We start from the raw sequence: 14,386 nt of genomic DNA on the forward strand, positions 1-14,386 counted from the left end.
AGGCCCGGCGGCGGTGACCGCCAGCATAAGCAGGACCTGCCACCAGCGTTACACCAGATTTAGTCGATAATGTGTCTGATAGAAACTGCTCCTGTCTCTAAGCACAACACAACATGTACCCTTATCCCACCAAACTGTTTCCATTTGTTTCAAAATTGGACAGTCTGCTGACATTTTCAGTTTAACTTGCCATTTTGATCACTTTAAATGTTTATTACATTTCAGGTCTTAAATTTTGGACGGCCACTTAAATCACTGGGCACAGCATTTTTAGAAATCCAGTGGCCAAAAGAAATCGACAATGGAAAATGGCTTCTCTACATTGTAAAAATAGACTCCCAGCGACTGGAAAAATTTGCATGTGAACCAGTTAATGAAATTAACAAACTAAAATTGCTGGTAAGTTACCACTGACCGGTCTGTGAGGGAAATGTATACATGTCAGCCACATGATCATGATGCCAAGTACTGTCCCAGAATCTCTATTTAGATACCTAAATAAGTGTTTAGCTACACTCAAGAGACCCCAGAACAGTAAAGTTTTGAGTTACCGCCATATTTTCTTCTCTGTTCATCTACAAAGCATTCTGCTGGCTTCCTGTTACCAATGAGCAATGCATTGTGGGAGCTGAGAAGACCATTATTTATATATATTGAGCTATGTTTATAGGTCACATGTCTGACAACAGGTTGAAGATAAACTGCTGTCTGTTTCCAAGGTAATTCAGTGTCATTTTGAACTGAAAACTATATGAAGGTTAATTCACTTTCTATGGAGCTGCCGGAGATAGCTCACGGTTAGCCGTATATATGAAATGAATAGAGGGGTGGCCAAACATGCGCAGTACCGCCCCATTTATATGTGGCGCACAGGGACGACCAGGTAAGACCTTTCTCGGGATCGGTGGGAGTCCTAGCGGTCGGACCCCACACCGATCAGATATTTATCACCTATCCTGTGGATAGGTGATAACTATCGATTATGGAAATACCCCTTTAAGTTTTCTTAATAATCCAGCAGATTTTATTTGATATCATAGATTCCAATTACCAGGTATCACTACTGGCAGTATTTCTCTTAAAAATGGCTATGGTCTATATGGGAACAGAACTTTCACAAATTGATCCTTTTCACCCCAGCTATAAAGACCTTTGAGAACTATTGATAGGTGACAGAATCACAGTTAGCCCTAATTTACACGAGCGTGTGCGTTTTGCGCACGCAAAAAACGCGGCGTTTTGCGTGCACATAAGGTACAAAACAGCTGCGTGTGTCATCAGTGTATGATGCGCGGCTGCGTGATTTTCGCGCAGCCGTCATCATTATGACACTCCGTTTGGATGTTTGTAAACCGAAAAGCACGGGGTGCTTTTCTGTTTACATTCAGAGTTTGACAGCTGTTGCGCAATTCACGCAATTCGCACGGAAGTACTTCTGTGCGGCATGCGTGGTTTTCACGCACCCATTGACTTCAATGGGTGCGTGATGTGCGAAAAATGGCGAAATATAGAACATGTTGTGAGTTTTACGCAGCGGACTCACGCTGCGCAAAACTCACGCACTGTCTGCACTGCCCCATAGACTAATATAGGTGCGTACGACACGCGTGAAAAGCACGCGCGTATATATGATGCCTTATATTGTTTTTTTGTTCTTGTGACATTGTGAAAATTTATGCAATTTTCTCTACGTGGCAGGAGTCCGGTAAAAGTCGGAACAGACGTGAAATAGGGGAAAAACAAACTGATTCGGATGGCAAATTTTCATTTTTCTCGGATCGGAAGTACATGAGACTGGTAAGATTAAGTAATCTGTTCTCATACTTACCTTTGTGTCTGGACTTTTGTACATGTAGTATTGTAAAGATAAAACAAAAGAGTTCTGGGAAATGTCTTCTTTGTCTTTCCTTTAGGCCGGGTTTACACGAGCGTGTGCGTTCTGCGCACGCAAAAAACGCGGCGTTTTGCGTGCGCAAAAGGCACTTAACAGCTCCGTGTGTCAGTCCCGTATGATGCGCGGCTGCGTAATTTTCGCGCAGCCGCCATCATTATGACACTCCGTTTGGATGTTTGTAAACAGAAAAGCACATGGTGCTTTTCTGTTTACATTCATAGTTTGACTGCTGTTGCGCGAATCACGCTCGTCCCACGGAAGTGCTTCCGTGTGGCATGCGTGATTTTCACGCACCCATTGACTTCAATGGGTGCGTGATGCGCGAACAATGCACAAATATAGGACATGTCGTGAGTTTTATGCAACGGACTCACATTGCGCAAAAATCACGGACAGTCTGCACGTCCCCATAGACTAACATAGGTCCGTACGACGCGCGTATAACACGCTCGTGTAAATGAGCCCTTAGTCTGTATATGAGTTTAAGACATGTCTTTAGGGTTGTATTGGTAGAGATCTAGAAGCTGGGACCCCAAAAATAAATGGGTCACCCTTGTCAATGGCAAATACAAAGACTTCTGACTTCCATGTAGAGGTCATATATGTACGTCAGCGTCGGTGGGGTCCAATTTGTGGCAATTTACTTTGTAAATAGGATTCATAGCTTAGGCAATTCATTAATTTGTGAACCCTTTTTTGTATGCCATTTACTTTGACCAAAACAAAGGGGGGATATAGGGCTTTGAAAACAAAGAAAACAACAGCTCCTGAATTTTAGAAATTTTTACAAGTGCACGCATTTTTCGCGGTGTCCATTACGGACTTAATTGGAGCTGTTTTTCAATGGAGTCAATGAAAAACTGCTCCAATTACGTCCCAAGAAGTATCCTGCACTTCAACGCGGGCGTAATTTTACGCGCCGTCTTTTGACAGCGACTCGTAAAATGACAGCTCGTCTGCAAAGAACATCGTAAGACCCATTGCAAGCAATGGGCAGATGTTTGCAGACGTAATGGTCTTTTCAGGCGTAATTCGAGGCGTAAAACGTCTCCATTACGTCTGAAAATAGGTCGTGTGCACATACCCTTAGGACTCATCCACACGTAGCGGAATTACTGCGTATTTTCCGTCTGGAATTGCGGACGGAAAATACGCAGCGGAATACAGTAGCAGCAAAGTGGGTGAGATTTAACAAATCTCATCCGCATGCTGCGTAAATATTACGAGCAGGAATTCACCTCCTGTGCGTCAATTTCTGCTGCAGAATATGGACTGAATTTCTGCGTTTTTCATTGGAGATGTCACCGTCTCCTATCATTGTGAAAAATGCAGAAAAATATGCACCATTTTCTGCAGTCAAAAACACAGGAAATGGTGCGTTTTTGTTGTCGCAAAGGAAAGTCTGCTATTTTCAACAGAATTGCTGCAGAAATTTTCTGCAGCAATTCTGTTACGTGTGGACAAGCCCTTATACTACTTACTACCTATGTATCCACTCCTGAGTTTAGCTTAAATAACTGCCACAAAAACTGCACCGAAAACTGTGTTTGTGAATTCTTCTAAGGCCAGAACCAGATGTGCAGTTTTGATGCAGTTTTTGGCTCAGTTTATTGGGTCAAAGCCATGCACATGGCCGCGGACATTATTTTCAATGAGCCCAAAGGTGCGGGCTCCCGGGCCATGCACGGACCGTAAAACTACGGTTGAGTGCATGGGCCCCATAGAAATTAATGGGGCCGGAATTCTCCCGTGGATTTTCGGGGGAATTGCGGCCGCAAAAGCACACAAAAAACGGCTGAAAATACGGTGGCTGAACACCTAAACATCTGCCCATTGATTTCAATTGGAAAAACGGCGTTTCGTTCCCACAGGGCATTATTTTACGCTGCCTTTTGTAAAAACGGCGCATAAAAATACGCATTGTAAAAAAGTGCATGTCACTTCTTGAGCCGTTTTTTGAGCCGTTTTTCATTGTCTCAATAGAAAACCAACACCAAAAACGGGTCGTAAAAACGCATCAAAAAACGCTTGATGCATAAAAATTGTTTGCCGTTTGAACATAGCCTTAAGAGGGCTTACGGCACTGCTGATTTGTGAGAGGAAGCTCCTTTCTCCCACTGACCACAAAAACATGAGCAAGATCCAGCAGCTGTTGAGTCTGCAGACCAATTAACTTTTTTACAGACGCAACTTATAACATGCCATTCTTCCTTCTTGATTTCATACATATGATTCATTGTTAATATTTCTCTTATTGATTCTAGGACTGTAATACTACCAAGTGTGTGAAAATTAGATGTCCCCTTCAAGGTCTGGATAATAATGCTGTTATAACCATTCACTCCAGGTTATGGAATAGCACATTCCTTGAGGTACCATTGTAGCAATGTACTTAAGGCTTCATTTACAAATTTCTTGAATTCTATTCGTTCATCTTGTATTTTTTACTTTTAACAGGAATATTCAAAAATGAGCTATCTTGACATAATTGTGGAAGCCTCACTCAGTATTGACACAACAACCGACAACATTAAATTGGCAAATAAAGTTCATCCGGTAAATAAACATATGTTTAGCTTATGAGTTGTAATGTAATGCACAGACTTGCACGGTGCCCTAGAGAGAGAAATGCTCTTCTCCCCTTCAAGGGTACTTGAAAATTGGATTCTACTATAGAATGGAGGAATTGGCCAGTTGGGAGGAAATTAATCGTTCTAGATTTGAGAGGATATGGGCTCTCTGGAAATCCTTCAGGGCTACATATAGGCAACAACCCTAGCCTATCAAGCAACATGCCCAATGCACTCACAACCTGATTCTCCTCATCCTGGGGGTTAGAGTGTCCCACAGCTATCCTACGAACATTGAAACTTTCCTATTCTAGATAGTATGGTATGAATCAATGTCAGCCTATATTTTTCTGAGTTATTTAAAAAAATAGGCCGATGTAGGAGGGATGGAAAAAAAAATAGCCATTACTCACCTCACAGATCCCCGTCGTTCCAGCGCCGCTCCGTTCCTCCCTGCTGCTGTTTATTGACGTAGCTGCATCGATGACGGGCCCGTATACTCATGTGATCGCTGCAGCCAAGCACTGGCCTCAGCGATCCTGTGCCGTATACCCACTGAGACTAGTGGTTGGCTGCAGCGATCATGTGGGTATACAAGCACATCATCGCTGCAGCTATGTCAATACACAGCGGCAGGGAGGAACTAAAGCGGCGGCGCTGGAACAACAGGGATCCGTGAGGTGAGCAATGGCTCCTTCTTTTTTTTTTTGCATCCCTCCTACCGTTTCTTAAATAACTCTGAGAACCCCTTTAAGCCTTTATGAACATTGCTGTATTTAGTTTGCTGGTAACTATACAGTATGTCCACTTTCACTTATTTTAACAAGCTGTTTAATTCAAATAATATATAATATTAAAACTATATATATATATTATATATATATATATATATATATATATATATATATATATCATTTTGACTAAGCCATATTTAAAATTAATCTGAGTCAGATGTAATAAAGGAATGTCACTTGTTAAACATGTCCTTTAATATATCGAATGGACAGGTATTAATTTACAAAAGAAATATAAAATTAAAATGTGCACGATTGTTAGTTCTGTGCAATGGCTGCAGAACACTTATCATATTATCTATATATAGGTTCGTGTTACAGTTTTCCCAGAGAAGATACAGGTGCAATATACCGGAGTGCCTTGGTGGATTGTATTGGTTTCTATACTAGGAGGAATCTTATTGCTAGCACTATTAGTTTTTATATTATGGAAGGTGAGTATATTTATGGTTATTTATAATATTTACCACTGTATCTACAGCCTAAGGACTGACTGTTTAAAGCATACAATGTTATTGAGTGGCACATTTGGCTTCACTCAATCTGTCTGTATGGTGGCATGCAGGAAGGGTTTACATTACAACATCAGGGTCACTGGCACCATGGAAATTAGTGGATATGTCACACGTCCATTATGACCAGTTAAAAAATGGAGGAAAAATAAGAATGCTGACACCTGACCTGCATCATAATCACAAATACATCAACAGCTCATTTGCAATCTTGCCTAAATTTGCCATTTGTAATCCCATACATTTTATAATAACCATGATATTGGACCATTCTTCATCAACACATTACGGTTTCCTCTAAGCTGAGCAGTATAGTCATGAATCCGGTAATAGTTAGGGTATGTGCACGCGGAGTGTTTTCAGGTGTATTTCAAGGCACTTATGCCTCAAAAATCGCCTGAAAAGATGGAAGCAGAACGCCTACAAACATCTGCCCATTGAATTCAAATGGAAATATGGCGTTCTGTTCCGACAGGGCGTTTTTTTTCAACGCCGCATTTTTGGAAAGCGGTGCATAAAAAGACGCCTGCAAACAAGAAGTACATGTCACTTCTTGAGCCATTTTTGAAGCCGTTTTTCATTGACTATAGAAAAACCGGCCGTAAAAATGGCTAGAAAAACACGAGTTGCTAAAAAAAATGCCCTTGAAAACAGCTCTGTATTTTCAGATGTTTTTGGGTTTGCGTGTGCACATACCCTTAGAGGCCAACTAGGACTGATGGGGTGTACAGTCCCACTATTAATAGTTTTATGGCTGATTGGGTGCCAATAGTGCCAACTAGTTGATTGACAGGTCCACTTTAAAGGAGACCTACCAGAAGAAAGTTAAAAAGGCCTTTAACCTACAATTAAAAAAAAAACAACACTTTTTAATATGTTAGTTACTTCTATTATAGGTCCAAAGGAAGAAGAGATTTTAATGAAATGTACCCATCGGATTTCTGTCAGGTGCAGTGGACACATTGTGTGTATCCAAACCACCAAATACAATAATATCTCCATTGACAATATATTTGTAGACGTTGACGTAGTTGAAGATTTTCATTCAAACCAGGTCTTCACGACAACACTGCATTTGACAGAAATCTGAACATAAATAGTTATTGGTACTGGCAGTAACGCAGTTTAGGCATTAGGTCTGTAACTTGACGTGATCATGTCTAGACGTAAAAATCTGGGTAGGTCTCTGTAATGATGCTGAACAAAGTGATATACAGTGTAATTCTGCAAGCTTGTTCAAATGATAAGGTCAAAGCCTAACTCCACTCATGACTGAAACCCTCAGTCAATTACCGTCATGTCCATGAAGCTAAGATGGGGTAAGATGTTGGGTGAGGTTCTCACATTATAGAGTTTCATTAGCCCTCTCTGTGTTTGTGATATTGAGGAAACAATGTGGTCACCAGTTGTTTTCTACCCCGAATTGCAGATTTAAGTGTCAATAATTATTTTTTTCTTGACTCTGTAGAGTTGTCGTTTGGTTTAGTCAGGGAAAAAAAACTAATGGTGACCACTGAGTTAGGTTAAAACTTTACATTGTTTCAGTGATTTTCCTCATTAAATACTATAAAATTGTCTAACAGTTTTTCACAACGTCCCTAAGTCAAGTACCCCCTACACAAACAAATTACATCAAAAATACCCCCATCATATACTGTGTATGAGTACATTTACTCTTCTCCATTGTATTAAAATTAGATGTAGACATGAAGATAATTTGGCTGACAATAATTTGTTCCTTGAGTTTGAAAATGTATCAGTAAGTCACATTGGGGGAGTCCAGGAGATGAGACCCCCAACTATTGTACTGGATCAACACCGGACCCTGCACATGTGGAGGTGCAGTCATTGGAGGTCTAGGAATCCTATCTTCTCCACTGGGAGACGCTGATAAAGGACGTCGTCCGGCAGACCCTAACCACTGTCACAACCGCTTCTCCATGAGATGTCTGATTTTTTTGATTTGCTTTCAAATTCCTCAAATCATCATGAATCATTCGATGTGTAACCTTGATTCTTTATAGTGTGGCTTTTTCAAGAGAAGTAAACAAGATGAATTTGATGCCACTTATCACAAGGCTGAAATCCATACTCAGCCGTCTGATAAAGAGAGGCTGACGTCTGACGCATAGTATTGATCAGCGTTCTGTGATTGGTAATTGACTATTTAAATCACTGCTTTTGGGTGTTGGATTGGCTGCTGGATTTCCTTTAAGAATAACATATCACATCTGCTGCAGATATCTTTCATTAATCATTGAATTGCCTATCCTTCTTCTTGCTTTGTCATCTGGCACATATATGTAACATGTTGATGCATGGAAAAAGTACTAAAAAAGATACCCACTGTCCTGTATATATTCCAGCCACTGTTGACTGGGAGCTTTTATGATCTTTTTTTATTTTTGAATGAAGATGGTTCTATGAAGGGGGATGGACACTTTGTTAAATTTTTAATTAAAAAGCATTTCTCCACCAAATTGAAATATCACCTGGAAATATGGGTCTTATAAATTTTCCAATTGGCTGGTTTGATTAAAAGGGTGGACAATTATTTTAACATTTTCTGCCAACCCCTAATGACAGTCATTATAGTGCCCATTGGAATTGTCATCTAGCTTTACAGAGACCACAAATGCATTTAAAGCTGCATTAGGCTAGGTTCATACTATATCTGGCTGGATCATATAGAACGTATGCCCCAAAAATATGCAATTGCATGCCTATACAGATGCATACACCTGCTATTTATTTATTTATTTATTTCAGTTACTTATATAGCGCCAACATATTACGCAGCGCTGCACAGAGGTCATCTTTTACTGTCCCCATTGGGGCTCACAATCTAAATTCCCTATTGGTATGTTTTTTGGGGTGTGGGAGGAAACCGGAGTACCCGGAGGAAACCCACGCAAACACTGGGAGAACATACAAACTCCATGCAGATGTTGTCCTTGGTTGGATATTGACTCCCATTGAAAAAAAAACCATAGACCATGCGGATTGAGTTGTATTGAAAAATGTAGTTGACTACAGTTTTCAATACAGTTGAGGCAAAGGTACACCCATGTATGCCAAGAGGACCGTTTTGGCATACGTTTGACTAATGAGCACATTAGTCTATATATAGATTCTAGATTCGTATTTTTTTCCAGGCAAGTAGAAACACTTCATTTTGGTTGGCCCTTTCCAAAGTTTCTTATATTTCAAAACTTTTCCTTTTTTCGCCTAAGTGGTTGTTTTTTTTTCTAACGACTCCTAAGGCTTGGTAATGCGCTTCTGTGTTTATGTCCAAATCCAGAGTTATTTTTTTTTATAACGACTCCTATCTTGTCTCTCTTTCCAGTTGGGATTTTTTAAACGTTCCAGGTACGATGACAGTGTCCCGCGATACCATGCTATACGAATCCCCAAAGAAGAACGCCAATTCAAAGATGGAAAATTAAAACAAGACAGTGAAAAAAAGCAATGGGTCACCAATTGGAATGAAAACGAAAGCTATTCCTAAAAAAAATTATTTCATTTTTTTAAAAGATTTTTTAAACATTTTTAACAAGAGTTACTTTGGTAGGAAAATGGCGCCACAGTTATTGGCTTAGGTATGTGCCAAACAATAGACTTTATTGCTGTCTGGATATTACTTCCAAGACAAACGTGACTTTCTCTGCGAAATGATATTGGATTTTGAGTTTATGAATTGATGGCAGCAAGTGAAATATTGAATTAAAGGGGTCGTCCCATCAAGACAACCCCTGTTCATATGCAATATAAGGCATATGGACATCATGGAGAGCCCTTATGTATCAGACGCTCCCACTCAGGGTGACCTGGCCCTTTCTTGTATTACATGGACGGCTATTTATTTAAGTGGCCACCATGTAATTCTACATCTTCCCTGTAGTGGACGCTGCAGTGAAAATCCGTTCCCGGGCCTGCTTATAAAAAGGGATCGTCTTGGTAACCATTTTATTTGACATGATGATTATTACCTTGTAATGATTTTATTTCTACATCTACTAAGTGTCGGGAAGAAGGGGGTGCTATGTTTTATTTAATGCTGATCTGCTGTTATTATGCAATAATGGAGGAGTCAGACACTGAATTATTTTAAGTGCATTAAAAATGTAAAGAGGATTTTATAGCTGCTGTAAGACCTTCTTACAAAATCTGATGAGATCTGTGATCTGTTTGCCTTAAAAACGCATGTATGTGCCATTTACCATATGATATCATATTTCTTTGTATAAAGATCTCAATAGTTTGCATAGGTAATATGACCAGTCATTTCAATGGCGCACAGCTCTGTTTTCCAATGTAGGCATTTTGGTGTCTACTAGGATTGGTACATGGTGCCTTTAACCCTTCACTGCATGGAAAACCTTAAAACATAGGTTTGCATAATACTGAATGGTTATGTGCTAGGCTAGGTGCACACCACGTTTACGCCATACAAGTCTTCCGGCGTAGATCTGTTTACTGTGCCTGTAGATTTTCATTACTCAGACGTATGTAAAAAAACATGTTCATTCGGCATATAGTACGATTGGCCATAATATTGTTGCTGTTTTTTTTTTTATTGGATATTCGACAAACGTGGTGTTAACCTAGCCGTGCTGAAACAATAAATCACACATTTGCTTCCGCTCTCAATACACATTCCTTATGGTTTAGAGGCTGCAAAATGATCTAAGTGTAAAAACTGAAAATGTGCAATATGGTTCTCTGTCCACATGGTAACATTTTGTAACTCGGATTTCAAACCTGCTTCAATGATCTTTTTGTATATAGCTTAACCTGTATGGTATTTATTGCTTCCTTTTACCTTTAACTTTAAAGTATATATATCATGTGTGCACCATGGAGGCAGCCATTTTTTTTACTGATATCCCATATGTCCATGTAAAAATGGCCGACTCCACTGTGTTAAGGGATAAATACACTTTGAGGCCAAAGATTTATTTTCTGCTTTTCCGTTCGGGTGTAACTATAGTTAAAATCTAAATGGTCAACTCTATACTAATGCATTTTTCTTTTATGACGTTTTTTTTTATAATGCAGTACTACTTTTTATGTTGTGTTTAGTGTGCGAATAGATCTCCCTACATTGTTTTCATGAAATGTCCTAACTGCCAAGGCCTTCTCATTACTTTTTGGCAGGCTGACAATGTGTAAATACGGTGATGTGTATATATAAAATTTTATTTCTGAAGAGGGACACGTGCCTTACATGTCTACATGTATCCGTTTACTATGTCTTTTGAATTCTAGGTCCGTAACCCTTTACTGGACAAGTCAGCAGGTTCTGTACTTTTTTTTGTTTTGAATACCCTACTCAGTTTTGCTGGGGATAAGCATTATGATTTGAGCACATTGGGGGGAATTTCTTAAAGGCTTTACGCCAGTTTCTTGCGCTTAAGTTGCACATTATGGCGCACGCCATAATTGTACTCAATATGCATCTTTTTACTTCTCTAGCCACTTTAAGAAGTGGCAAGAATAGGGGGTGGGACATAGGGCTGGTGGTGGGGTCTCCCAGAGACCAACAAATTTACCATATTTACCATTTCTGCCGCACAGACAGCCAAAGATGCACCAAAGTTAATAAGAGGCATGCACCTCAACAAATTTGGCCCGTTTTACACCGACGTACTTTAGTATAATAATAACTTAATAAATTCCCCCCCCCCCCCCATATCTTTTTTTCCTGAAGGAAAGTAGCTGCTTTAGCCCTCATGCATTCAAGCATATTACGACTTCATACAACATCTGAGTTGTACAGAGCTATAATATGGCACCCATAGACTTCTGTTTCGCCATACTGTACCATTATGTGCATTGGATTTCATATGGAGGCATATGGAGGTTTTTTGTATCTAATTCTCTGTGAATACAACCAAAAAAAAAAATTGTGCTATTCTCAATTGGATGCCGTTTTATGTTACTGTGTGCATAATGCCTTAGTCATCACGTAGCCCGAGCCCTAGTTACTATTACTTCTGTTTTATACTACTTTCAAAGCAAACGTTTTGCTCTTCCAATATTCCAATCCAATTTTAATTGATATTCCACCAGCCACCTACTGCACAAAACGGCAAAACACGAAGTACGTACATTGTCGCCGCTGGGACTTTGTGTGCCTTTGTACAGTCTCTATGCACATGGCTCTAATATCTGCATGAGGCTTTAGACTAAGGCCCCATGCACACGACCGTAGATTTTATCCGTAATTACGTTCTGTAATTACGGATCTATTCATTTCTATGGCCGACGGACACCTTTCCGTATATTTATGGGAAGGTGTCCGGGCCATATAAACCTTCCGTAAAAAAAATAGGACATTTCTTATTTTTTATTTTACGGACCGCGGCCGTCCGTGCCCGTAATTATGGACCGTGATTACGGGCACGATCATGTGCATGGGGCCTAAGTGTAACTAATGGGCACTCATCAGCGGCAAAGTCCTGTCTGTAGTCTAGCGATTATTAGTTGCACTCAGTCCATTGCAATTGCCTTTCCAGACAGCAATAGACAAGTCATGGGAAAATTAGGGTTTTGCTTTGCAAATAAATAAAATAAGTAGGAGACCCCTGAAATATCCCCTTTAAGCAACATATACAAGATTTTACAGTGCTATTGCTTCAGAACAAGAAAATAAAAAAACTGTTACAAAACTACTGAAAAAAAAACAAAACGTAAGTTAGAATAATTGGTTTGCACTAACATGGAACATGAGGGATACGTAATTCACCCAGACATAATAGAGGAGATATATGAAAATTGCTGCAAAGGAAAAGTGGAGTAGTTGCCCATGGCAACCAATCAGATTCCACTTCTCATTTTTTCAAAGGCCTTTTGGAAAATGAAAGCAGCAACCTCATTGGATGCCATGGGCAACTTCTCCCCTTTAAGTATCAAAACAAACTTATAGAAAAAGTATAATTTTTTAACACAACAACCAATCAATACAGCTTTCATTTTCTTGACTGTATTGGAAAAATGGAGCTGTGGTTGGTTGCTCTTGGCAACTAGGCCACTTTTGATCTGCCAGTTTTGATACATGAGGCCCAATATACTACCAGTGCACTATAAGTATACTTTTGCTAAATATTAACAGTTGTATCCTGGAAACCGGTTGGGCCTCCTCATGTATCAAAGCCGGCTCAGAAACGTTTATCATGGCTACCGGAGTTCATCATTTATTTGCAAAACTGCACTGGAAACATTAAATTATTAGATTCTGGTTGGTTGCTATGGGCAAAATTGATTGGCAAGACCCATTATATGTTTTAAATAACATGCTGCCCATACCTACGGTGCCCACTGGCCTGTAAACATTGCAGTGGCGCTCGGATCCATACACGAGCCCTCCCCCCCCCCCCCACTCTTGCTGACCTGGCGTGACACAGCCGCAGCAGGGACACCCCTACCATACATTTCAAATAGAGGGTGGGGGAATGTACGGATCCAAGTGCCGATGCAATTTTTACATGCTTGTCAGCAGACATTGTAGGGAGGGAGGGAATGTTTTTAAAAATATATATTGGGAGAGCCCTCCTATTAGTATGTGACATGGCCGCAGCAAGACCCCCTCTCTGTGCAAAGAAGGGGTGTCCTACAGACCCGAGCGCCACTGCAATGTTTTCATGCAGTGAAGCTCAGGTTAGCAGGCATCGTGAGGAGGTCATCATTTTTAAAACCTATAATGGGAAAAACCTGGAAAACTTTAATAAACTGATTATTGGTTATCTTGCACAAAGGTGTATATGAAAGTTTTTTCTAAAAATGTCTGTATACATATCCAATACATATCCATTTTTATATGACTGCAAAGTGGAAAATTAAACTGGAAACCCTTTGACATCCCTGCTAATGAGAGAAGCCGTTTTCAAGTGTACTGTGCATTTTCTGAGAGGTCTAAGATGTACAGATGTAGCAGAGCTGAACTTAAATCTAGTTATCTAATAAAGGGTGTCAGTTTACGATGTTTCTAATAACATAGAGGACATATTTTTGGATGGAACTGTAAAAAATAGTGTCGTACCGTGTTAGCCAGAAACAATTTAGCAATTTTAATGGAACAGTCTAATTTTTATGCTATTCCATATATATATATATATATATATATATATGTGGTGACATTGTGTGCCTAAAAGGTCAAAACACGCCACATAAGGGAAGCAGGATTATCATTCTCTTAATTTACCGTAAATGTCACCTGTAAACTTTTATCTATATACCAGCATTGGCCATCTCCATGACTATTAAATTATACAAAAATGATTCAAGGGAGTTGGATTCTCAAACGTATAAGATGTTGATCTAGAAAAATTCTAGGTTCAGGGCAGTTTTATAAAACTTAGGCCTTCTACACCTCTGAGTTTTCCATAGTCGTAACAATGACCCCTTCCTAATATCTCCTTAAAGAGGCTCTGTCACCAGATTCTCAAATCCCTATCTCCTATTGCATGTGATCGGCGCTGCAATGTAGATAACAGTAACGTTTTTTGTTTTTTTTAAAAACGTTCATTTTTGGCCAAGTTATGAGCAATTTTATATATATGCAAATGAGCTTTGAAATGGACAACTGGGCGTGTTTTTTTTCGTATGTCCAACTGG

General features: G+C 39.7%; 1 protein-coding gene across 5 annotated transcripts in view; it reads left to right on the forward strand.

Moving 5' to 3' along the window:
• ITGA6 (integrin subunit alpha 6) overlaps nt 1-9,989 on the forward strand; it is a 72,461-nt gene extending 62,472 nt beyond the window's left edge. For 3 of the 5 annotated variants that reach the window (XM_075829463.1, XM_075829459.1, XM_075829460.1), the window contains 6 exons: nt 226-399; nt 1,699-1,797; nt 4,159-4,266; nt 4,352-4,450; nt 5,567-5,692; nt 9,117-9,989. In XM_075829463.1, coding sequence (XP_075685578.1) covers nt 226-399; nt 1,699-1,797; nt 4,159-4,266; nt 4,352-4,450; nt 5,567-5,692; nt 9,117-9,278 — 768 coding nt within the window. In that variant the 3' untranslated portion in view covers nt 9,279-9,989. Of the gene's footprint in view, nt 1-225; nt 400-1,698; nt 1,798-4,158; nt 4,267-4,351; nt 4,451-5,566; nt 5,693-7,794; nt 7,926-9,116 lie in introns of all 5 variants that reach the window. The other 2 variants (XM_075829462.1, XM_075829464.1) reach the window with 1 other exon arrangement.
• The last annotated feature ends 4,397 nt before the right edge of the window (nt 9,990-14,386 follow it).

Source organism: Rhinoderma darwinii, chromosome 6, assembly GCF_050947455.1.
Source record: "Rhinoderma darwinii isolate aRhiDar2 chromosome 6, aRhiDar2.hap1, whole genome shotgun sequence".
NCBI lineage: Eukaryota > Metazoa > Chordata > Amphibia > Anura > Rhinodermatidae > Rhinoderma > Rhinoderma darwinii.